Source organism: Panthera onca, chromosome C2, assembly GCF_046562875.1.
Source record: "Panthera onca isolate mPanOnc1 chromosome C2, mPanOnc1 haplotype 2, whole genome shotgun sequence".
Lineage (NCBI taxonomy): Eukaryota > Metazoa > Chordata > Mammalia > Carnivora > Felidae > Panthera > Panthera onca.
The window spans coordinates 113,829,585-113,856,219 of record NC_138347.1 but is presented as its reverse complement, the minus strand read 5'-3'; the positions used below and the strand labels follow the sequence as shown (position 1 = coordinate 113,856,219).

At 38.2% G+C, this 26,635-nt stretch overlaps 2 protein-coding genes across 2 annotated transcripts in view; one reads left to right on the top strand and one right to left on the bottom strand.

The window, feature by feature from the left end:
- Window positions 1–17,212: 17,212 nt before the first annotated feature.
- On the bottom strand, window positions 17,213–21,283 carry SERP1 (stress associated endoplasmic reticulum protein 1). Its single transcript, XM_060638946.3, has 3 exons — window positions 20,764–21,283; window positions 20,401–20,476; window positions 17,213–19,205 (listed from the first exon to the last, which is right to left on the bottom strand). Exons 1-3 carry the CDS (start codon window positions 20,845–20,847, stop codon window positions 19,165–19,167), a joined length of 201 nt encoding a protein of 66 aa, XP_060494929.1. The 5' UTR covers window positions 20,848–21,283; the 3' UTR covers window positions 17,213–19,164.
- Window positions 21,284–21,449: 166 nt separating this feature from the next.
- The window catches only part of EIF2A (eukaryotic translation initiation factor 2A), a 30,362-nt gene continuing 25,176 nt past the window's right edge, over window positions 21,450–26,635 (top strand). The window contains exon 1 of the mRNA XM_060638943.3: window positions 21,450–21,574. Coding sequence (XP_060494926.2) covers window positions 21,523–21,574 — 52 coding nt within the window. The 5' untranslated portion in view covers window positions 21,450–21,522. The remainder of the gene's footprint in view (window positions 21,575–26,635) is intronic.

The following is a 26,635-nucleotide window of genomic DNA, read 5'->3' as shown; positions in this document are numbered from 1 at the left end:
TTGAATGACACACTGGATCAAATGGATTTAACAGACATATTCAGAACATTCTACCCTAAAACAGTAGAGTACACATCCTTTTCAAGTGCACATAGAACATTCTCCAGAACAGATCACGTATTAGGCCACAAAACAAGCCTCAACAAATTAAAAAAGATTGAAGTCATACCATGCGTCTCTTCTGACCACAATATATGAAACTAGAAATAAACCATAAGAAAAAATCGGGAAAGGGGCACCTGGGTGGCTCAATCATTTAAGCATCCAACTCTTGATTTCAGCTTAGGTCATGATCTCATGGTTCATGAGTTCAAGCCTCACATCAGGCTCTGTGCATACAGCAAAGAGCCTGCTTGCAATTCTCTCTCTGCCCCTCCCCCACTTTCTAAAAAATAAATGAACATTTTTAAAAAAGAAAAGAAAGAAAAAATCTGGAAGAGCAAAAATACATGGAGGTTAAGTGACATGTTACTAAATAATGAATGGATGGGCAAGCCAAAATATCAAAGAAGAAATTTTAAAAATACATGAAAACAAATGAAAATGAAAACACGTAGGTCCAAAAGCTTTGGGATGCAGCAAAAGTGGTTCTAGGAGGGAAGTTTATAACAACACAAGCCTACCTCAAGAAGCAAGAAAAATCTCAAATAAACAATCTAATGTTACACCTAAAGAAGCTAGGAAAAAAAAAAAAAAAAGAACAAACAAAACCAAAGCCAGCAGAAGAAAGGAAATAATAAATATTAGACCGAAATAAATGATATAGAAACTAAAAAAAAAAAAAAAAAAAAGAACAGATCAATAAAACCAGGAGCTAGTTTTTTGAAAAGATCAACAAAACTGATGAACTTCTAGTCAGACTCATCAGAAACAAAAGGTGACAGAGACAGAGAGAGAGAGCCAAAAAAACAAAATCACAAATGAAAGGGGAGAAATAAAAAAACAATAAATACTACAGATATAAAAACAATTGCAACAGAATATTATGAAAAACTATATGCCAACAAATTGGACAACCTAGAGGAAATGGATAAATTCCTAGAAACATATAACCTACCAAAACTGAAACAAGAAGAAATAGAAAATTTGAACAGACTGGTTACCAGCAGTGAAATTGAATAAGTAATAATAATGATGATGATGATGATGATAATAAAACCTCCCAACAAACAAGCTTTGCAGGTGCATTTTACCAAACATCTAAAGAAGACTTAATATCTGTTCTTCTCATACTATTCCAAAAAATAAAAGAGGAAGGAAAGCTTCCAAATTTATTCTATGAGGCCAGTATCACCTTGATACCAAAACCAGATAAAGAACCACAAAAAAAGGAGAACTACAGACCAATATCTCTGATGAACGTAGATGCAAAAATCCTCAACAAAATACTAGCAAATTGAATCCAACAATACATATTAAAAATTATTTCACCACAGTCAAGTGGGATTTATTCTCAGGATGCAAGTGTGGTTCAATATTTGCAAGTCAATGTGATACAGCACATCAATAAGAGAAAGGATAAAACCCATATGATCATTTCAATAGATGCAGAAAAAGCCTTTGATATAGTGCAACATCCATCATGATAAAACCCTAAACAAAGCAGGTCTAGAGGGAACATACCTCAACATAATAAAGGCTATATGTGAAAAACCCACAGCAATCATCACACTCAATGGGGGAAAAACAGAGCTTTTTCCCTAAGGTCAGGATCAAGACGAAGATGTCCCCTCTCACCATTTTTATTCAAGATAGCACTGGAAGTTCTAGCCACAGCAATTAGACAACAAAAAGAAATAAAAGGCATCCAAATTGTTAAGGAAGAATTAAAGCTTTCACTATTTGCAGATGACGTGATACTATATATAGAAAACCCTAAAAACCCCACCAAAAAACCACTAGAACTGATAAATGAATGCAGTAAAGTCACAGGATACAAAATTAATGTACAGAAATCTGTTGCATTTCTGTACCCTAATAATGAAGCGGAAGAGAATGAAATTAAGAAAACAATCTCATTTATAATTGTACCAAAAACAATAAAATATGTATGAATAAACTTAACCAAAGAGATGAAAGACCTGTACTGTGGAAACTACAAAACACTGATAAAGAAATTGAAGATGACTCAAAGAAATGGACAAACATTCCATGCTCATGGATTGGAAGAACAAATATTGTTACAATGTCTATACTACCCAAATTAGTCTACGCATTTAATGCAATACTTATCAAAATATCCACAGCATTTTTCACAGAGCTGGATCATACAATCCTAAGATTTGTACGCAACCGCAAAAGACCACGAATAGCCAAAGCAAGCTTGAGAAAGAGAAACAAACCAATAAAACTAGTGGTATTACAATTCCAGGCTTCAAGTATATTACAAAGCTGTAATAATCAAAACAGTATGGCACTGACCTAAAAATAAACACATAGATCAATGGAACAGAACAGAAAACCCAGGAATAAATCCATCATTATATGTCAATTAATCTCTGACAAAGGAGGAAATAATATATAATGGGAAAGACAGTCTCTTCAATAAACTGTGTTGGGAAAACTAAACATCCACATGCAAAAGAATGAAGCTGGACCACTTTCTTACACCAGACACAAAAATAAACTCAAAATGGACTAAAGATCAAAATATAAAATCTGAAACCATACAGATCCTAGAAGAGGGCACAGGGAGTAATTTCTTTGACATTGGCTGTAGCAGCATTTTTCTAGATATGTCTCCCAAGGCAAGGGAAATAAAAGCAAAAATAAACTATTAGGACTACATCAAAATAAAAAGCTTCTGAACATAGGGCACCTGAGTGGCCCAGTCAACTGAGTCTCCAACCCTTGATTTCAGCTCAGGTCATGATCCCAGGATCTTGGGATCAAGCCCTGCACCAGGCTCCGCTGAGCATGGAGCCTGCTTTGGATTCTCTTTCTCTCTCCCCATCTCCCCCACTCTCATGCACTTGCTCTCTCCTTAAAATAAAATAAGAAAGCTTCTGAACAGTGAAGGAAACAGCAAAACTAAAAGGCAATCTAGTGAATGGGAGAAGATATTTACAAATAACATCCAATAAAGCATTGGTATCCAAAATCTCTAAAGAACTTAAAACATTCAACACCCAAAAAATAAATAATCCAATTAAAATTGGGCAGAAGACATGAATAGACATTTCTCTAAAGACATACAGTTGGCCAAGAGACAAATGAAAAGACTTTCAACATCACTCATCATCAGAGAAATGCAAATCAAAAGTACAATGAGGTAGCACCTCATACCTGTCAGAATGGCTAAAATCAAAAACACAAGAAACAACAAGTGTTGGCAAAGACATGGAGAAAAAGGAAAGCTCTTGCACTGTTGGTGGGAATGCTGATACAGCCACTGTGGCATGGAAAATAATATGGAGGAAAACAATATGGAGGAAAACAATATGGAGGTTCCTCAAAAAGTTAAAAATAGAGCTACCCCGTGATCTAGCAATTGCAGTACTAAATATTTACCCAAAGAATACAAAAATATTAATTCAAAGGGATACACACACACTGATGTTTATAGTAGCATTATCTACAGTAGCCAAATTATGGAAGCAACCCAAGTGTCCATTGATTGATGAATGGATAACGAAGATGTAGTAGATAGATACACTGAGATATTATTCAGCCATAAAAAGAATGAAACCTTGCCATTTGCAATAGCATACATGAAGCTAGAGAGTATTATGCTAAGCAAAATAAGTCAAAAACAAATACCATATGATGTCACTCATATGTAGAATTCAAGAAACAAAACAAGCAAAGGAAGAAAAGAGAGAGAGGCAAACCAAGAAATAGACTCTTAACTATAGAGAAAAAACTGTGGTCGCCAGAGCAGAGGTGGGAGAGGGGATGGGTAAAGTAAGTGATGGAGTTAAAGACTACACTTATCATGACGAGCACTGGGTAATGTATACAATTGTTGACTCACTATATTGTACACCTGAAACTAGTATAACACTGTATGTTAACTATACTGGGATTAAAATGAAAAACAATGAAAAAATAAATTTGCAAAAAACATATCCATAAGGCAGTTTATTCCAGTTCAGTTTGTAATAGCAAGAGAATGTAAAACAAATATCCATGAATAGGTTACTGGCTGAAGTTAAATAAATCACGGCACATCCTGATCATTCAGCTGTAAAATGAAGTGAGGAATATCTCTACATATGGATAGGGACTGATGCCCAACGTGTATTATTTTAATTTAATTTTTTTAGTTTATTTAGTTTGAGAGAGAGAGAGCAGGGGAGGGGCAGATAAGGAAGGAGAGAGAGAATCCCAAGCAGGCTCCGTGCTGTCAGCGCAGAGCCCAACACAGGGCTCGATCCCACAAACGGTGAGATCATGACCTGAGCTGAAACCAAGAGTTGGACGCTTAACCAACTGAGCCACCCAGGCACCCCCCACCCCGGCCCCAGCACATGTATTTTTTATTTTGTTTTCCTGGATATATTTTAAATGAAAAGAGGAAAGTGAAGAAAAGTGTATGTGCACAATCTACCATTTATCTAAGAAAGTGGTTGTGATATATATCTAGATAAGATAGATGGACAAAAGAACTAATGGAATAAAACAAAAACTCTTTTTAAAAGGTTGTTTATACTCCTAGGCATACACCCAAGAGAAAAGAACACCCATATGCCCACACATAAACTTGAATATGAATATTCATAGCAGAATTATTCATAATAGCCAAAAATAGAAACAACCCAACTCTCCATCAACTGATGAATGAATAAACAAACTGCATTACCTGCATACAATGGAATGTTATTCAGCCATGAAGAAGAAATTCTGAATACATTATGCTAAGTGAGATAAGTCTCTCACAAAAGGCAACATACCATATTATTCCACTCTTTGAAAAGTTCAGAATAGACAAACTCACAAAGAAACAAAGTAGATTGGTGGTTGCCAGGGCTGGGAGGAGTGGGGAATTGGGGGTGACTGCTAACAGAGGTTTCTTTTGGAAGAGATGAAATATTCTGAAATAAGATAGTAATTGCTGTGTAACTTTTAAAATATACTAAAAACCACTGAATTTGTGCTCTTTAAAAGGGTAAATGTTAAGGTATGTTAATTATATGTCAATAAAAAAAATTTAACTTTATCAATAGAGGCAACACAGTGGAAAGAGCAGTAATAGGAATGGATTTCTCTGAATATATCTTCTTCAGTGGATTTAAGTTTAGAATTGTGTGAATATGTTACATAGTTGTACAATCAATTTGAAAAAAATTAAAAAGCAACCCTTAAGGGTGTACTTCTGGCATGGCAATGTTAGGACCTCTGTGTTCCCTCTCCACAGTGAAATTGGTGAAAATCACTTTTAAATATTCATTCTCTAGAAATGCTCTTCAGGCCATATAGCAAATGAAGAAACATTTATTCAAGAAAACCTATTAAAACTTAGTAAGAACAATGAGAATTGGTGGCATCTGACCCACGACCCTCTCCCTCTCCTTCCCGACTCGATGCGATAAAAACCCCACTCCAGACAGATGCAGCCAGGAACATAGGGTTCCCTTCTTTCACCCAGCTCCCACTTGTGGGGACAGAGACTCTATGCTGGGTCTGGCACACTGAAAGTACTGGGATCTGATTCACCTTGCCCCAGTTCATTCATAAAGCAGAGTTTCCATGCCCAGACAAGGAAGCCAAGAATACCAATGGTTACAGAACAGAAATGAAAGAAATAAAGAATACAAAAATAATAGAGAAAATTAATAAACCGAAAAGTTGGTTATTTGAAAAGAACAGCAAAGTTGGCAAACCTGTAGCTTGATTGATCAAGGAAAAGAGAGAGAAGGTTCAGATAAAAGGGGGGACATTGCTATTCACCTTACAGAAATAAAAGGATTCTAAAAGAATATGATAAACACTTACATGCTAATAAATTAGATAACTTAGATAAGATGGACAATTTCCTAAAAAGACACAGACTGAATCAAGAAAAAAATAGAAAATCTGAATAGCCTTAAATAAGTAAACAGATTGAATTTGTCATTTTAAAACTATCTGCAAAGAAAGGTCCAGACCCAGATGACTTCACTGGTGACTTCCTTTTTTCTCCCCCAGTTTTATTGAGATACAATTGACATATAAGATTATGTAAGTTAAAGGTATACAACATAATGATTTGAGGTAGGTACATACTGCAAAATGATTACCATTCACTGGAGAATTCTACCAAATATTTAAAGAATAATAAACAATTCTTCATAAACTCTTCCACAAAATAGAAGAGGGAAGAACTGTTCCCATTTTATCTTCTGAGGCCGCTATTACCCTGATGCCAAGACCAGACAAGTACATCTCAAAAAATGAAAACCATACCAAGATCTCTTACGGACATCAGTGCAGAAAATTTTTTTAAATGTTTATTTGTTTTTGAGAGAGACAGGGAGCACCAGCAAGTTGGGGGGGGGGGGGGATGGGGGCGGGACACAGAGGATCTAAAGCAGGCTCTCTGCTGACAGCAGCTAGCCCGATATGGGGCTCAAACTCATGAACCGCAAGTTCATGACCTGAGCCAGAGTCACGCACTTAACCAACTGAGCCACCCAGTCACCCCTCAATGCAATGCAGAAATTTTTAACAAAATAGTAGCAAACTAAAATCTCTACCTGAAAAAGTCATCTGCAAAAAACCCACAGCTAACATCCTACTTAATGGTGAAAGGCTGAATGCCTTCCTCCTAAGATCAGGAATAAGACAAAGATATCTGCTGTTGCCACTTCTAGTCAATATTATATTAGAGGTTCCAGCCAGAGTAATTAATTAGTCAAGAAAAAAAAATTAAAGGCATACAGATTGGAAAAGAAAGAGTAAAACTATCTCTATTTGCAGATAACATAATCTTGTATGTAGAAAATCCTAAGGAATCTACTAAAAACTATTGGGACTAATGAATGTGTTCAGTAAGATTGTAGGGCACAAAGTCAACATAAAGACACAAATTGTACTTTTATATAGTAGCATTGAGCAAATAAAAAATGAAACTTAGAAAACAGTTCCATTTATGATGAAATCAAAAAGAATAATACTTAGGAATAAATTTAACAAAAGTTTAAAACATATACTCTGAAAACTACAAATCACGGTTGAAAGAAATGTAAATACTGTATATAGAAAGATATCCCATGTTTACAGATTGGAAGGCTTGATATTGTTAAAATGACAATGCTCCCCAAATTGATTTACAGATTCAACATCATACCTACCTGAATGTAAGTTGGCTTCTTTGTAGAAATTGACAAGCAGACCCTAAAATTCATATGGAAACTTAAGGTAACCAAAATGGCAAAATAATCTTGAAAAAGAACAAAGTTGGATGACTCACCTCCTGATTTCAAAACTTACTACAAAGCAAGAGTGATCAAGACATTGTGTTACTGACCTAAATCTAGCCAAATAGATCAGTGGAATAGGATTGAAAGTCCAGAAATAAACTCATGTAGAGTCAACTGAGTTTTCAACAATGATGCCAAGACAATTCAAAGGGGAAACAGTAGCCTTTTCAACAAATGGTGCTGGGACAACTGGATAGCCACACACAAAAGAATAAAATTAGATGCTTTCCTTATACCATATACAAAAAAATAACTCAAAATTGATCAAAGGCCTAAATGTAAAAGCCAAAACTATGACACCTGAAGGAAAAAACAGGGGTAAATCTTCATGACCTTAGATCTGGCAGTGGATTCTTGGATATGACAACAAAAGTACAAGCAACTAAAGAAATAGATAAATTGAGCTTCATCTAAATTGAAAATTTTGTGCTTCAAAAGACTCAGTCAAGAAAGTTAAAAAGACAACACATTGATTGGGAGAATATATTTGCAAATCATAATCATATATATCTGATAAAGGACTTCTATCTAGAATTACACAAAGACCTCTTACAACTCAATAAGAAATAAATAGCTCAGTTTTTAAATGGACAAAAGAGATCTTACATCGAGTGTTCTTATTCAATTTAACTAAGCAAAGGACCTCCAAACATATTTCACTAAAGAAGATACGCACATGGTTAATAAACATATGAAAATCATCAGCCATCAGGGAAATGCAAATCAAAGCCACGATGAGCTACCTCTTCATACCCACCAGGATGGCTAGAATAGAAAAGACAATAATAACAAAGGATGCTGACATCCTTTGACAAGTGTTGACAAGGATATAGAGAAATTAGAACCTTCCTACACTGCTGGAATATAAAATGGGGCAGCCACTTTGGAAAACAATCCAGTGGTCCTCAAAAAAGTTAAAACATCGAGTTACCATTTGACCAAGCAATTCTACTCCTAAGTATCTATCCAAGAGAAATGTAAGTATATGTCCACACAACAACTTGTACACAAATGTACAGTAGCAGCATTATTCCTAATAATCAAAGGTAGAAAAAAACCTCAATCTCCACTAAATGTTCCACCAAATCTGGTATATCCATATAATGGAATATTATTTAGCCATAAAAAAAATGAAGTGCTGTTATACACTACAATATGGATGAAGCTAGTCACAAAATACCACATATTAAATGATTCCATTTGTATTAAATGTCCAGAATAGGTCAATAGAGAGAGAAAAAATAAGTTAGTGGTTGCATTAGGCTATGGAGTGGGGGTGGGGAGAATAGTTGAGTGTTCATAGCCAAAAAGTACTAGATTTCTTTTTGAGGTTATGCAAACGTGACTGTAGGTGATCATCACACAACTTTGAATATACTGAAAACCATTTAAATGCATACTTTAAATGGGTGAATTGTATAGCATGTGATTCATATCTCAATAAAGCTGTTTAAAAAAAAATCCTGAGGGGCGCCTGGGTGGCTTGCTCGGTTATGCGTCCGACTTCAGCCCAGGTCATGATCTCACGGTCCCTGAGTTCAAGCCCCGCGTCGGGCTCTGTGCTGACAGCTCAGAGCCTGGAGCCTGTTTCAGATTCTGTGTCTCCCTCTCTCTCTGCCCCTCCCCTGTTCATGCTCTGTCTCTCTCTGTCTCAAAAATAAATAAACGTTAAAAAAAAATTTTTTTTTAAATCCTGAAAATCAAAGTCAAATGGAACAAATGATCCTAACTCAATATCAAGTTAGTGGCATCATCACACAGAGAAATTTCAGATGATTTAGAAGCTTCTAATTTGGTCCTATATCCCTCATGAAATATCACCTAACGACAAAAAGAACTGCAAAGAAAACTGTTTTCAATAACCATATTGTTAATAAAATGGTTATTATATTTTGAAACTATTATATATTTAGTAGGATAAAACAACTAAATAATTGCATTAATGTTGTTAGGAACCAAGATTTCCAAACTTAAGGAAAAAAAGGATACAAATACAAAATTCAAGAAACAAGTGAAAACCTGTCATCTTAAGTTTAAACTGGAAACACCAATATAAAATCATGATGTACTTTCCCTTCAAAATACATATTTTGGGGGGCACCTGGGCGGCTTGGTCAGTTAAACATCTGACCCTTGATTTCAGGTCATGATCTCATGGTTTGTGGGTTCAAGCCCCACATCAAACTCTGGACTGAGAGTGTAGAGCCTGCTTGGGATTCTCCCTCTCCCACTCTCTCTGCCCCTCCCCCATTCATGTGTGCATGCTCCCTCTCTCTCTCTCTCAAAATAAATAAATAAACTTTAAAACATACAACATAAAAATACATATTTTTTTAGTTTTGTTCACTAAAAGTCTTAGAGGCAATGACAACACAGTTGTAATAAGCTCCTGTAGAATTCAGGTTGTAATCTCTAAATACCATATCCTGGTAAAAAGAACCATGGCTGATGGTTCCAAGTCTAGGGAAAGAGATATCTCAGGTGAATTTGGGGCATCTTGTTCTACCAGTCTCTTTTCTGTGTGCTTTACCTGTATTTGTTCATTTAATTCATTTGTAACTGAAAAAGCAGAATTAAACAGATTGCCCAAGGTCACATAGGTACAGAGTGTAAAAAAAAGATACAAATCCAGGCTTCAGAGCCAGCACTTGAAAAGTGGCTCAACCTTGCTAGTAATCAGAGAGAGGCATATTAAAACAGCACGGAGACAAGTTTACCCTCTTATTAGAGGGGCAAAAGTTAATGTCTGATCAAATAAAATTTTAGTGAACTCTCAAGGAAATAAAAACTCTTACACATTGCTGATGGAAACTCAGAACCTTTTCTAGATAGTTAATTTACCATCCCTAATACATTTGAAGATGCACCTGCCTCACGCTCAGATGTTCTACTTCTAGACTAGATTCTCTATATATTTATACAAGGAAAAATGTATAAACATCCACTTCCATTACAGCCCAGAGTACAACAGTGAGCCAGCAGAAACAGCCTCAGCATCTCTCTAGAGTCTAGATGCAAAAGTGTGGCTTATTCATAAAGAGTATGCTCCATACAGCAATTAAAATGAGTGAATCAGATACACTGGAGAAACCTCAAAATTATGTGGAGAGAAAAGTAAAATTGCATATAAAATGTATGGTTTGACACTACCTATGTCAATCTTAAAAGTTCACAAAGCAAGAGTATGTATTATTTGTGAATTTGTATATGTGTAGTAAAGGTACAAAAATGTCTAGGAGCTCCTGGGCGGCTCTATCGGGTAAGCGTTAGACTGTGGCTCAGGTCATGATCTCACAGTCCGTGGGTTCGAGCCCCGTGTTGTGCTCTGCTCTGACGGCTCAGAGCCTGGAGCCCGCTTTGGATTCTGTGTCTCCCTCTCTCTCTGTCCCTCCCTCACTTGCGTTCTGTCTCTCTTTCTCTTAAAAATAAATAAACATTAAAAAAAATTTTAATGATTTTGAATGGCTTAAACTGACTTCAGAAGGCAAAAAAGGGGTATCTTTGTTATATCCTTAACATTTTAATTATATTTCAAAAAAGAGATTTAAAGGAAATATGGCAAAATTTTAACAACTGTTAAACATTGGCATATTGGTGGTAGCATGTAGGCATCTCATATATTTTGTGTATATATCCAAAGCACAATATCCTATATGAGGCACAATTAAAAAAAGGCTCATTAAAAAAAAGAAAAAAAGATGGGGGTGAAGGCTAAAGTAACATGTGGTAGCAGCTTGGACTAGATTCTAAAACAGAAAAGGGACATAGTGGGAAAACTGGTGAAATCCAAAGAGTTGCAATTTAGTTAATAGTATTGCTTCAGTGTTAATTTCTTAGTTTTAACAAGTGTATCATGGTTATGTAAGATATTTACAATAGGGGAAGCTGAGTGAAGGGGTAAAGGAAATTTCTGTACTATCTTTGTAACTTTCCTGTAAAAATGTAGGTTTATTATTTTTTTTTCATTTGACTTATTTATTTTGAGAGAGACAGAGACAGCATGAGTAGGGGAGGGGCAGAGAGAGAGGGAGAGAGAGGGAATCCCAAGCAGGCTCCTTGCTGTTAGCGAATCACGAAACCATGAGATCATGACCTGAGCTGAAACCAAGAGTGGGACGTTCAACTGACTGAGCTACCAAGGTGCCCTAAATTTCTTCTTTTTTTTAATGTTCATTTATTTATTTTGAGAGAGAGAGAGAGCACACAAGCAGGGGAGGGGCAGAGATGGAGAGAGAGAGAGAGAGAGGGAGATGGGGGGGAGGGAGAGAGAGAATCCTAAGCAACTTTATGCTCAGAATGGAGCCCGATGCAGGGGTCAATCCCACAACCATGGGATCATGACTTGAGCCAAAATCGAGAGCTGGACACTTAACTGAGAGCCACCCAGGCTACCCTAAGTTTATCTTTAAAATGAGTGAAGGTAGGGACACCTGGGTGGCTTAGCTGGCTAAGTGACTGACTTCAGCTCAGGTCATGATCTCATGGTTCGTGAGCTCAAGCCCCATGTCAGGCTCTGTGCTGACAGCTCAGAGCCTGGAGCCTGCGTTGGATTCTGTGTTCCCCTCTCTCCCCGCCCCTTCCCACTCCCACTCTGTCTCTCTCTCAGAAATAAATAAACATTAAAAAATATTTTAAAATATTTTCTTAATGAGTGAAGGTATCAAATCAAAGTCTATATATCTTTTTCTAAACGTTTTTCTGTTTTCTCTTTACATGGATTCAGGTCTTTTTTAAGGACAAATTTCAGAGTCTATATATTTACCAAGCACCCTTTTCACACTGGAGGTAGCATTACCTGCAAGTGTGCCCTCTGTACTTCCCCAGAAATGGCAATTTTGTTGTGGGATGATAAAAGGGATGTCACAAGAGCCTCGAAAGCAGGGATACCTGTGTCACAAGCGGTCTTTGAGACCAGGGTACACTCTGGATTCTCTTCAAGTTTCCAAATGTGATCGATCTTATCGCATTCCTAATTAGCTGGATAGGATTCACAGTCCCATAAGTTTTAAGAGACTGTTCAGAAGGCAGAACTTTGGGAAAGTAAAATTACAGTTCAAAATGCATAAATAGCAAGTGATCCTAAGAAACAGGTGATTTCCTGCCAAGTCAAATACAGAGGCTACTGTTACTTTCTGTTTTCAGTGAGGAAGGCCCCTCACCCTATCAGAGATGGCTTCTGTTTGCAGTTCACAAAGCTAGTGAATCTTATTTACATAGAGTATTTTAGCTTTTCAAAGTGCTTTTACTATCATGAGGTTTCATAACAGTTGCATGAAACGGGAGGGTTAAGTGGTTCCTTTTCAGTAGGCAAAGAGAATGAAGCCCAAGGAGATTGGGTATTTGTTTATGGCCAGGGAACCAGAACTCTGAGATCTCTTCAACACTTCTCAAAGTTTAATTTGTATATGAATTACCTAAGGATCCCGTGACAATGAAAATTCTGATTCAGTGGGACTTGGGTGGGGCCCAAGAGTCTGTATTCCTAATAGGCTTCCAGGTTTCTGTGGGTCCCCCTGCCACACTGTGATTAATAGATTAGACCATTGACCTAGGCTGGGTATTAAACTCTGCTGGTCCACTTTCCCTGTGTGTACTTGGAAAGTGCAGGTGGACTTTCACATAATGTTCAGTGAAGAAAGGGATCTGGCCTTGAAAAGCATTCTTTTTTTTTTTTTTTTTTTTTTAGATTTTATTTTTAAGTAATTTCTACACCCAGTGTGGGGCTTGAACCCACAACCCCATGATCAAGAGTTGCATAGTCCACTGACGGAGCCAGCTTTTCCCTTGAAGAGCAATCTGATGCTGTTCTCAGTCAAGCAGAAAGGACTATTACACCTCCCTTCTCCATGTAATCCACCTGTAATTAACAGGAGGTTGTGTATAAGTAACCAGGACTGGAGCTAGGTAGAAATACGCTTGGGTACTGCCAGGGTTTCTTTATCTTTGTCATTTGGGCTTTGTCAGAAATTATAATCTGTCTGAACCCCAGATGCATTCATGCCTTGGCATCTATAGTTGTTCATTAAATGGTGCAAGTGTCAGGCAGAAAACAAACTCGCAGCGTCTTCGTGGTTCACCCTGGTCCCATGGCACAACTGGGTGTCAAGAGTTAAGTGGTTGTCCAGAGCTCCACATGGCTGCATGGATGGCCTTTTCCCAGATGGGCCCTGAGAGTCTCCTTTGCCCAATGGATGAGATCTGGTTTGGTGACCACATGACATCATAAATGCTAGTCTGTGTGGTGTGGCCTTGCTGGAGGGAATTTCCTTGCGAAGAGAACAAGCTGTCCCTTTCATGGACTGGATCTGGTTTGGGAGAAGCAAAGCCTTCTGGGTTTGTGGTCTGATTTGGGGAAAGGCGCACCTCCTGTGACATCCTTGTTCCTTCCTATGCTCTGGGATGGGGCCCAGGACAGAGGGCAGCTGACAGCCCCCAGGCACCTTCTCTGAACAGCATGGTTGTCTGACTCTTTCCTTATAACTGGACAGACAGGTGTGGTGAGGTGTCAGCTTTCTTTATACAGCACTTATAATGGTTTTCTCAAGGACACTCATAACGAGCAGTTCTCAAATATGCCCGAAGGACAAATACCACTGTTGACTTATTTCTAAATATCAAGTGTATCCTGAGAGAGTCCGTTTCAAAGGTGGACTGTACTCTGGTGCTAAGCCCAGCCGTTAAGCAGAGGTGGCCAAGACTGGAAGTAGTTGGGGTGACTGTTGTACCAGGAAGATTATTTCACAAGACATGTTCTTACTTTAAAGATTATTCTGATATGATAGGGCCCCCAGTGCTCTCTTTTATCACTCACCTAAGGGGCACCTGGGTGGCTCAGTTGGTTATGCATTCGACTTTGGCTTAGGTCATGATCTCACAGTTCATGAGTTCGAGCCCCCCATTAGGCTCTGGGCTGACAGCTCAGAGCCTGGAGCCTGCTTCGGATTCTGTGTCTCCCTCTCTCTCAAGAATAAACAAACACTAAAAAAAATTTTTTTTAAATGTTGAACTCCATGTGTGTAAAGTTGCATATTCACCTTGAGGGTGGTGATGGGAGATGAAAAAAGAATGAAAAAGAAATAAAAATATTGTTTCTCTTAAGGATTCTATACTCTAGCTGAGAAACTAAGCAAACAAAACTAATAAACACGGCAACATAATAAATGCTAACTGGTTCAGAGTCAACAATCCCAAAGAAAGTGTTTCTAATTTCCATAAGAGAAGACTTCACGGTGGGGGGGGGTGGGTGGACTTAAGCTAGACTTTGTGAATAGGTAGTATTGTAATGTAGGGGAAATGAGCAAAAACAGAGCACAAGGCATTTGAAAAATGAAAGCAGACTTTGGGGGCTAACTTGGCAATGGAGAGAAGTGGGAGAGTGAGGGGGCCAAAGCTGAAAAGGTAGGTTGGACCATGTTGTGAAGTCTCCCAAAAATCAGAGCTTAAAGAGTTATTTGATTCCAATGGCAGTGGGAAGCCATTGAAGTTTAGTAAATATTCAGATTTTGCCTTCACAGTACACTTATGGGGTTTTCTGAGATTAACATGTAATCTAAAATAAAATAAGATATTCCTAAAGAATCAGAATTACTTTCTAATCCTTGTTCTGCTACTGATTCATTATTGGTGATGGGAAAGAGAACTTCTCTAGGCCATAATTTCCTCAAACGTAAAATAAAGGGGCTACTAATCAAGATAATTTCTAAAGTTCCTTTCTGGCTCTAAAATCAATTATTTTCATTCTCCTGGTCCAGACTTTCTTCACAACAGTGAGAAAAGAAGAAAAACCTGTTTTAATGACCTTGAAATCATAGTTTTATTTAAATTTGCAGATTTTTTCTATCTACATCCCAAAGTAGAAGTTTGTACATGGTAAAAAAAAAAAAAAGTCACACATGGTTTATTCACTGAAATTTTGTAATAAAAAGAATCTATGGAGGGCACATGACTGCATTTATTTTTGGCTACCAGACTATCAAGTAAGATTTTTCAACATCACAGATGAAAATTTTAAAACAAAATACAGAAGAATATATAGCAAAATATTTGTTAAAAATGTACTCTTGAATATGTTACAGTGGATAACATTACTGATTTGATCTATTTTTGTGCTATACAGGAAACATCAATAGTAAAATTGTCACTTAAATTCATTTTCAAAAGAAATTGCATCTATAAAAGGACAAGTTTTTTTTCTTCTTTGAATTGGCAACATGCAAAAACATTTTTTTTCATTAAGATTTTTTTTCTAAATGCAGAAGTAAAGAGCTCATGAAAACAGAAGTGCTCTGTATAGACGTTTTGCAATCATTCCTATGGTTTCTCTAGGGTACAGTTGAGTCTGGAAACCTTGGTTCTAGTTTCTGCTCTGCCTCAGCTAGCTTTGTGAGAGCAGACACCATTTATCTGGTTTTACTTTTCCTTTGAAATACTGACCACAATTACGGTTTTCACTTTGTCTTTTCTCCCACTACTGGACTGAAAAATACCTGAGTGCTGGGACTGTTTTCACAGCTCTAACTCGATATCTGGCACATAAGTTACTCAATATTCATTGAATAAATGCGATTGGACTAAATTGCTCATGTCCTTTCCATATTTATGATTCTGTAATATCCAAGTCCTGACAGTTGAGTTTTCCCCTTCAGCGTGACTTCTAGCCTTTTACTGCTCATTCGTACTCTTTTCAAATTAGGACATTTTTCTCCTAATTCAACTTGAAGATAAAGCAGTACAAGTAGCTACAGTGGGATGAAGTTTAGATAGGAAAGGGTTCTCTAAGGGAGTTACAAAGAATTTGCTGTTGAACCCAACTCCTGCTTCTTGAAGTTCTGGTTTGCATCTAAAACAGTAAGTTAAAGGTAGGTAAAGACAAATCAAATTTCAAAAGAATTTCTAATTAGAAAATTTGATGTTCTAAATTTCAGATGCTCTAAGAGCAATAAAATTTTGATGAACCTCCCAAGAGCATAATCCACCTCTACAGGGTCCTCCTTTATGCCAGCAAAACACCACAAACCTCAGTAAGAGCGACCACCCTGCAGTTGAGCACACACACTTCTTCCAAGTAAGTCAAAGCCCATTACAAAACATCCTGTTACAATGAAAATCTTTCCACATTCTGGAAGCCCACTTGGTTATTCTGAGCAACATTACATACAACCCAACAGATACAGTGAAATCCTGAACAACTCCTTGAAACGTTATACCTAAGTTACAAAGCGTAATTGGACACAGTGTAGACAACCCCCAACAAAGCATCATCATACTATGTTCAACACTGGATGACACCAAATTCAATTGGGAAAGGGAGATCAAAAGAACTGTGATTTTTCCTTGAATGAGACTTCTTGAATGATAATGAGATGAGGGTAAATCTTAGGTGGAGAAGTATTTAATTCACTGTGCTTTTCATGTTTTCCTTTTTTTAAAATTTACTTTTATTTTGAGAGCAGGCTAGCGCAAGTGTGCAAGCAGGGAAGGGGGCAGAGAGAGAGGGAAAGAGAGAATCCCAAGCAGGCTCTGCATTGTCGGTATGGAGCCCAAGACAGGGCTGGATTTCATGAACCATAAGATAATGACCTGAGCTGCTATCAAGAGTCAGCCGCTTAATTCACCAAGCCACTCAGGCACCCCTATACTTTTAATGTTTTTCTTGCTACCTATTTCCAGTTATAAGTTTTTAATCTGAGTCTCTGGGTACCAGTTCTTTTAACTCAAGTACAACATAATACTAAGCATTCTTTAATTTTCTATTAACTATAAAAAGTACACTCAGATAAGAAATCTGTAAAATCATTTCCTTTCAGAAGGAATCAAATATTCTGGGAACTTTATTTTTAAAGGATAAATCAAGACATAGCTTTCATTGACCCAAACATGCATAATCCATCCTTAATATAAAATGTACTCAATTAGGAAATCACACATGAAATACAAAAGGAATGCAACTTTACATATGTAAAATGATTGCTAGCTGTAGCAATTTAACAGTCAAATCAATAAAGACATTGTACAACTTAAAAAAAAAACCAAAACCCTAACATCTTAAAGCCAATTATTTATAGTAAACCAAGGGAAATTTTTATACGGAATGGTTTGACTCAAAGCAAAGAATAAGGCACCTGCTATAAATTTAGAACAGTAACTTTCATTTTTAAAGTTATAATAAAATAGAATTAGTCAATCAAGACACTTGCTTCATAGGGAAACAAGTGTTTATTTCCTGGGTGAGAAAGGCAGGTAACTGCAGATAAAAACCTGCTGGCCCAAGGTCAGCTGATTCCTTCCTTTCCTGTTTTAGAGTAGTCAAGTTCCTAAGCATCCTTAACTACTCCTCTCCCTCACTCGTCCCCTATATTGAGGGGTATCAGAAACTCTGAGGTTCACAATGTGTATGACTAGGTAGATTTCCCTTCTGTTCCTCTTAAAACAGCTTATTTTAAAAGAGATATCCTGAGGCAATTAACAAAGCAAACAAGCAGCTTTCTTTCCAATTCATTGATACATAGACACCTCTCAGGTTTGTTTGTTTGTTTTTTAATCAAGTTATGGCTAAGTAAACAGCCAAAACTTACAATTTTCAACAGTATCAGAAAACCTAAAACCTGCCTTCTCACCCTTACCATTAGTAAAAAGAAACTTTGATCAATCATAACCTATAAAATTATACAACAAAGGGAAGACTAAAGACTGATCCTTATCAGCAAATCCATTTGATTCCAGATGGCACTTTAGTCTGATGTATCTAGTGCCCTACCAAAATTTTAATCATAAACCCAGAAAATTATTTCCAAACGAAGTAACTTTTTAGTTGATGTGCCTTTTTGGTATTAAAAGTGCTATTAACGTGCTAAGATGTCTTATGGCACATTAGACTCATCAGGATGTCCTGATGAAACATCCATTTTTAGTAGTATTTTTCCCCAAAATATTGTCTAGCATAGTAGACCCCTTTGATATATTATGGTAAAATCAATGGTGACATAAACAAACTTTCCCTGACTTTACTCCACATGGTAGCTTTTAGTGAAACTGAAGTTACTGATTAAGTTACAAAACGCTCAACCAAGTTTTCTTATGGCATTTTACATTAGTATAACTACTCATGCAAAATCCAAGGTAGTGTAATAGAAATAATATTGTTAAAATAGATATTGTAGCTATAAGCATCTCCTTTTATATTAGGCATTTAGAAGCTTTTAAAAAATTTTAGGTGCTAAAGATTATGGGAAAACGAGGCTAACTGTGTAGTTGTTCCATTTATAAGCACTTTATTACAGGACAGTGACATTACCCTATATGGGAGTGTGCTTTCAAGATATAGTAATAAAGTGCCTAACTATATAAAAACCATGACTCCAAATTTTAAATTAAACTAATTGCATATACACATTAGGGTTAACAAAATCTAGACTCTGTCTACATAGATTTAATCTAATTATCTATCTATACTGGATAGGGTTTTAACAACCACATTAAGAAAACTTACTCTTTACTGACTAAATAAGTAGGGTCCACTACTATAGCTTAATAATCAAATTTTATTGCTTTATTCATGTGGTGCTTTTGCAAGGCACTGTGGTATGGACTAGAAAACTTGGAATGACTCATGGAGAAACCTTGGAATGACAAATGAAGGATGATATGAAAAGTCATTCTGAGGCAGGATGCTTTACTGAATTGTTTTTAACCAGGGTATCAAACATCAGGAATGAGTTCAAGTTAAAATTCACAGGAGAATGGAAACATCTTAAGGTCAGTCACTTCACATGCCCATCCTGATACTTTGAATAATCTGGAAAATTGCTGTAAAAAGAAAGAACAAATGTTTTAGTAAGCATACTTTGAATAAAATAGGAATGACAACTGGCAAATATTTATTAAGGTACTTCATGAGAATCCAAGAGCACCCTTAAAATTACTTGCAAATGCTATGTAACTTCATTGAAGAAGTGAAGACAAGCCTACCCTAATAAACCAATTCAATGTCCATGAGTTATTTTTTTCAGCTTTTCTGAATTCTGTCTAACTGTCCAATAGATTTTGCAATACACAATCATTTTAGAAAAAGCTTAAAGCACCAAAGCAAACAGGTTTTTCTAGCATAGAATTATTTTGATTTATCCCCAAAATATTAAGTGTCCTTCTAAGGCCTGGCCTATAATATAACCATGTTTCCTCATTCTCACAAAGCTGAAATTGAATAATCTTTAGGTTATATAAATTGCTTGGCTCTTGGCCAACTAGTAAGTTTAGGAAGCAGGCGAAGTGAAACGTTTAAGAAAAACCTCAGTAACTTTAGAATGTCAGAATATAAAAAACAGAGACAATATGAACAGTTTGCATATTGAAATAATAAATGAAAAGAAGAAAAATATTCTGTAATCAATTTGCACAGGCAGTAATCTATTACTTTAATAGCAGGCTGACCTGATAACTTATTTTTCCTCCCATATGTCAAACGTTTCTTTAATTAATCTAAAAACATTTGTCTCCTACACTAAGTTACCAATCAGGTACATTTCCTCTATACCCAACCAATTCTTCGCACGAGCTTTACTTTACAAAATATACCCATTTTTGCCATAAAAACATTAGATTTTGGGACACGTTAAATTCAGTTCAACGTCCACATATACATCATGTTCGTAAGTTTTTTGCAAATATATTCATAATATGCTTGCAAAACATTCTAAATTCTCATTCCGTGAGGTTTTTTTGTTTTGGTCTAAATTTCTTCCAACTTGATCATTACTAACTGAAGATCTGACCTCCTTTTCTGATCTCCTGTGAGCACAAATCAAGCTATGAGAAGTTTCTGGAGCACCACCCTCTGTGCATATGTGGGACAAGTAATTCGGTTCAGACGAGAGACACTTATGTGGAGCTCCCAGCAGGTGGGTTGAGAACTACGCGGGTAGGATTCACCACTGATGGGTCACCACGTCATCCCAAACCCGACATCCAATGCCCTACCCGATGGTAGCCCCAAAACACTTACCAGAACCACAAACGACAAAAATGAAGAGAGCCAATAACCAGGGTCCTACAGACGCCTTCTCTTCGGGGGCATTTCTCTGCAAAAACGGAAAGTCCCATTTCAAATGCAAAAACCCAATCCGATCCCGGGCTCCTGCAGCCTACACCGCGGGCCAGGTTTCCAGGTCCCCTCACAGGTTTGCCCTCCGTTCCCGAACCGCCTAGCTTCAGGCACCCACCTACCCGAACCACCCTCCCCCCCTGCCCTGCCCCGCCCCGCCAACTTAGCGTCCAGCTCGTGGCCTCCGGCCTGGGGAGAACTCGATCCTAGGACCCGGGCCTGAACCCCGGCTGCGGGACGGACGGGCGCCTGCTCTTTCCTTACCGAAGTCTTGGCGACGTTGCCCCGCTGGGTGATGTTCTTGCTGTGCTTCTCGTTGGCCATACGGATTCGCTGCTTGGCGACCATCTTCACGGCGCCACCACCTGCCTCAGCCACCCCTTAGACTCGCTAGCTCGCCTCCCCTCGGGCCGCTGCGACGCTCTGATCCGGGTGCCTGCGCTGCCGGAGCTAGAAGGCTCTCAGGCGGGGCGCTAGCTCCGGCCGCTGGGCCTGAGCGAGGCGAACTCGGGTGCCGAGCGCAAGCGGGGCGTCGGGCCGCCGACTGACTGACGACGCCGGACTGGCCGGCCGAGAAGCGGACACGCGGGACGACAAGCAGGCCGCCGGGATATTCTCGCGCCGCCGCTCTGGACGCCGCCGGGAGCGTGGAGTGAAAGAGGAAGGAAACGCAACGCAACAACCGAGCAGCGCTGCCCGTAGCCTCGAACTACTTCGGGTTCGGCTGCCAACGTCAGCACTGGACGGACTCCGCCCCGCGGAAGTGCGGACTCCGCCTGCTGTAAAAGAGGGAGAGGGGAGGGCAAAGGCTGGCGCACGAGCAGTAGTCCCTCCCGCGGTGCTCTTTAAAGTGTCGCGCCAGAGCTGCGCGTGCGCGTTCAGACTCCTTTTTCTACTGCCGTCTCCCACCGGAAGTGAATTGGCCCCGAGGCTCGTGATACCGGAAACAGCTATGCGCTGTCTCCACGCCTGTGGAGACGTGTAGGGGCCGGGTTTGGCCCTCGTGAACTCTGACCCCAGCGCATGGGTTTCTCTTTCCGGGACAAGATGGCGCCTTCCACGCCACTACTGACAGGTGAGTCCTGAACGAGTAAGAGACTTTTTCGGAGCATTTTCCTCTTGTGTCTTTGCTCTTGGGGATTACCCGAGAAGCACTGGCGTCTGCTCCACCTTTCCTTGTGGACTATGGAAGAGCCAGAGGGTCTTGTGGGTTGCTTGGTGTAGCGTGGCAATCGGAAGTGAGGCCCCAGCCTCTGGGCTTCAGCATTCCCCTCCCTTTTGCCCGTCCATCATTCCTCCCTGTCGCTTCAGATTCCACTGGAGTTGCGGACGAGAGATAAGAACAGAAAGTGCGGGTTGAATTTGTTACCCCGGGTCTGCAAACACGGGTTTTATACGTACTCTTATGTGGTGACAGATCTTGTTGACAGAAGTCATTGAGTTCTGTAATAAAGAACAAACATAAACAAATGGCTAGAATGCGCACACACATTAAATACACCTGAATTTAAGTAGTACCAAATTCTGTGCTCTTTGCTTTAATGAAATTAGTAGGATCAAATAGAGTGGAGCTGTGGTAGCGTAGGTTTAAAGTGATGAAAGTGTGGTCTGGGGTCGTGGCAGTGAGCATTATGGAAATGATGGCAACGTTTGATGTTGAAGTGTTTATGAGTATTTTAGAATCTGATTATTACCGGATTCCTGAGATTTTGGATTGGAGGCAGAGTTTACAATTTTATAAAAGATAGTTAACTTAGTCTTGGACTGTGTCCGGGAAGACTCTGGGTTAGGGTAATGGCTGAGATTCTCACATGAGTATCAAATAGAGGGGAATTGGGAGAGAAAAGAACAGAGGCTTTGATTAAGCCATGGATAGCTTATACAGAAGGAAAAACACCATTAACAGAAAGGTCGTTTACTTTTGAGGAAGGGGGTTATGTCCCCAAACTTGAAAGGAACCTTAGAAAGCTTTTGCACTTTTTGCCATTCTACATTTTAAGATCTTTGTTATTAAGCACCATGACCACTCATATCAATCTGGCTACCGCAGTTCAGTCATCAAGTATTTATCAAATAATGAGTATAATTTGTAAGATAATATGCCAGACAGATACTATTTAAAAGGCATAATTACATAACTAAATGAATTTTTTTCTCTGGCTTCTTAAAAGTAACTAGTATGTTATTCACAGTTTTGGAACACTGAATGCTTATTTGTACTCTAAAAAAAACAGTACATTTAAAAATCTGATAAATTTTCTATCTGAAAGTAATGTAATATTGTGTGTTAATTATATACAAGTAAAAAATTCAATTTGAAAAAAATCTTTACAGGGGCTGCTCAGTGTTTACAGGGTAAATTCCATCCTGTTTAGCATAGCATGTGGAACCCTTCATAATCCTTGAAAAGCTCTTTGCATTCATTTCTTTGCTCCCCACCCTATTGTGCTCCATCAATATTGGACTGCTTACAAAACCCTTGAAAAATCTACTTCAGTCTAGGACTCCTGGTCCTCTTGATTTGGCTTACTTTTCATCTTTTAAAATTCATTTCTGGGGCGCCTGTGTGGCTCTGTCAGATGAACGTCTGACTTGGAGTCAGGTCATGATCTTGGGGATTCGTAAGTTCAAGCACCCCATTGGGCTCGCTGCTGTCAGCACAGAGCCTGCTTTGGATACTCTTGTCCTCACTCTTCTCAGACGATCAGTCACTCCCAGGCTATTTTTGTACTTCATATATACTTGAATTTTTTTTTTTTCACGTATCACATAGGTTAATTATCTAGTTGTTTAGATGCTTTTCTGCCTTTCTAGACTAAACTCCTTGGGCACAGTTTTCCTCATCTCCGTCTTCTCAATACCAGGTACAGTGTGTAGTAAACAATAGACATTCTAAATGTTTGATGGAGGAATAAATTAATGAAGCATAACCACTTCATTTATAGTCATATTAACAAAGTGACAGTTTTCTTACAATGCTTAAAATTAAGGACTTGGTAAGAGCTTAAAGGTTAGCTAGTCAGTCTATCCCTCATAGTCTCATATTCACAGAAGCCCTGAAAGATTAGGTGGTCAGATTCACATTGCAAATTGGCAGAATTAGAATTATATTGAATCATTCAACTCCGTGGTCCATTTTTCTTTTACTTGAACACACTAATTTTTAAAAATTGTTAGTATAGGTGGGGCGCCTGGGTGGCGCAGTCGGTTAAGCGTCCGACTTCAGCCAGGTCACGATCTCGCGGTCCATGAGTTCGAGCCCCGCGTCAGGCTCTGGGCTGATGGCTCGGAGCCTGGAGCCTGTTTCCGATTCTGTGTCTCCCTCTCTCTCTGCCCCTCCCCCGTTCATGCTCTGTCTCTCTCTGTCCCAAAAATAAATAAAAAATGTTAAAAAAAAAAAAAAATTGTTAGTATAGGTATTTCAATCAATAATAGATTTTTACTTCCAAAATTTTTTTTTAAACTTAGACTTACAGGATTTTGGAGTTTGGAATAATTTGGACATTGTCCAGTAAGTTTTGTCAGTTGCAACTTTTTTTAAAAATTTTTTTTTTACATTTATTTATTTGAGAGAGACAGAGCACAAGTGGGGGAGGGTCAGAGAGAGAATGAGACACAGAATCCAAAGCAGGCTCCAGGCTCTGAGCTGTCAGCACAGAGCCTGATGTGGGGCTCGAAGTCACAAACCGTGAGATCATGACCTGAGCTGAAGTCGGATGCCCAAACAACTGAGCCACCCGGGCACCCCTGTCAGTCTTAACTTTTCACTGAAAATGACAAAAAGCCAGAGTAGGTGATAAAGGGAGTTTTCTTTTTTTTTGAAACTCATGTAATTGTAAAGCTTTAGTACTGCTACACCCAGGTACTCACTTGACTCCAAAAATGTTTTTCTTTATCCCTAGGCTCTTGCTTTCTTTTCAATTAAATTCATTCTTAGGCTAACATTCTCCAGGTTTACATTCAACTAGCTCATAGCCCCAAAGGAAAGCACATTTTTTTGCTAGTCTCAATGCTGGCTGTTTTTGGCTTGGCTTGGCTGGATCTTGTTCATCTTTGAATCAATATTTAATCAAATCACCAGGACCAAATTATAGTCTCACTCTTGGATAGTTCCCCCTGGAAAATTAGAGTCTCCTAGAAGGTAGGACCTGTGTCCATGCCAGGCATGTAAAACAGTGGCCCTTACATGAAACCTGTATGTCTAATCAGCTTGCCTGGTTGAGGCCACCATTGAGATAATTGATTCAAAATGGAATCATTTTCCTACACTGATAGGTACTTCATTGAATGTAAGGGTTGGAAAAAGTATCCCATTGTAATGATCACCATATCCCTGGTACGGGATCCTTGTTGTTAAAGCCTAGTAGTTTTCTCATATTGAGTCAGGCCTAGAGCAATAAATGGCATATGAGTATCTATAAAGGCTAGTAATCTTTAAAGTTTTTATTTATTTATTTTGGGAGAGAGTGAGCAGGGGAAGGGCAGAGAGAGAGGAGGAGAAAGGATCCCAAGCAGGCCCCGTGCTGTGCAGAGCCTAATGCAGGATCTAACTAAAGAACGGTGAGATCATGACCTGAGTTGAAACCAAGAGTCAGACGCTTAACTGACTGAGCCACCCAGGCACCCCAAGGCTAGTAATTTTTTAAAAGATATTATTTAAGTGCAACATTTAATGTGATTGTTTTAAAATAGTTTTTTTTTGTGAAACTCTGGCATTTATTTGTTGCTTTACTGAAAAGAACTGTTCATATTCTAGATTTTTCTTTCTAATAGAACATATTTCCAGATCCCCTTTGATTAACAGGGGAAAGTCATTAAAAACAAGGGATCATATCAACTCTCAGTACACTATATTAAACTATCTCTACACTGTATTCACTGTTTCATATTTAGTCACTTCTAATTAAAATGAATTTCTCATTGGAAAGTAATATGTAGAAAAATTGTTTTAGTTACTGAAAAGAACTTTTGAATCCATATTTATTTTGCCTTTATTAAGTCAAAATACAGTTTATGTTGTTAAGAATCTGATTTTGTGTGTCTTCTAATAAACTTTGTATACCCATTTATTCTTGTAGAAGTTACTCAAACTGATTAAATCCAGTAAAATATCTTAGTGGTTCCAAAACATCTTGCAACACTTTCTCCTAGTTCTGCTTCTGTGTAAGGAGGTGTGAAATGAATATAAATATAAGTAGGGATTTACATGTGCGATCAAGACTGTAGTGACTCATTATGATTTTTATGATGAATTCAATTGATAATTAGTTCCCCTAAAATAGACATATCTATTATAAAGCATCATGTACAAAGAAGGGTTGTCTAATTGAATGGGGACCAACAGTATCACCAGTTTTAAAGTAGCCCTGGTTTGTACTTTTGTCTCATGGAATTTGTTTTTACCTTAGTACATAAGTCGTGGTCTCTTCAATTTTTTATTTTAATGTAACACTTTTGCCTGGTATTTGCAAGCAAATCCATTCTTGAGAAATGTTGGAAAACGTTTTTTCCAAACTTTTGATTGGTTTAATTTCTTGCCATATTGTGAACAAGCACTACCAAAAATGATGGTCTTATAAAACACCTTATATCTTGATATAGTTTAAGACTTAGAAGAAGTTGCAAAACAGTAAAAGGAGTTCCCCTGTATCCTTCACTTAGCTTTGTATACTATCTTACATAACCATACTACGTTATCAAAACTAGGAAATTAGTGCTGGCACAGTAGTATTTACTAACTTAAAATCCTTATTTGGATTTCACCAGTTTGTGTGCATATATCACACTAAGAAATTTTGTCACACATACAGATTTCTGTAACCGCCACTATCGGAGTATAGAACTACTCTATCATAAAGAAGATGCTACCCTTTTATGGTCAGAATCTCCTTCGAGCTCTAAACTTTGGCAACCACTGATCTGTCCTTCATCATGATAATTTTGTCATTTCAAGAGTGTTAAATAAATGGAATCATAGAACATGAAGCCTGCAGATTTGTGTTTTCAAACTGTTTTGGGGACACCTGGGTGGTTCATCTGGTTAAGCATCTGACTCTTGATTTCAGCTTAGGTCATGATCTCACAGTTTCATAAGTTTGAGCCCCATGTAGGGCTCTGTGCTGACAATGTGGAGTCT

Excerpts from the sequence above, each read along its gene's own strand:
- SERP1 (XM_060638946.3), bottom strand. The coding sequence starts at position 20,847 with ATGGTCGCCAAGCAGCGAATCCGTATGGCCAACGAGAAGCACAGCAAG. Across the intron at positions 20,477-20,763 it reads GCAACGTCGCCAAGACTTCG|AGAAATGCCCCCGAAGAGAA; the intron begins GTAAGGAAAGAG and ends CCGTTTTTGCAG. Across the intron at positions 19,206-20,400 it reads TTTTGTCGTTTGTGGTTCTG|CAATTTTCCAGATTATTCAA; the intron begins GTAAGTGTTTTG and ends TTCTTTTTACAG.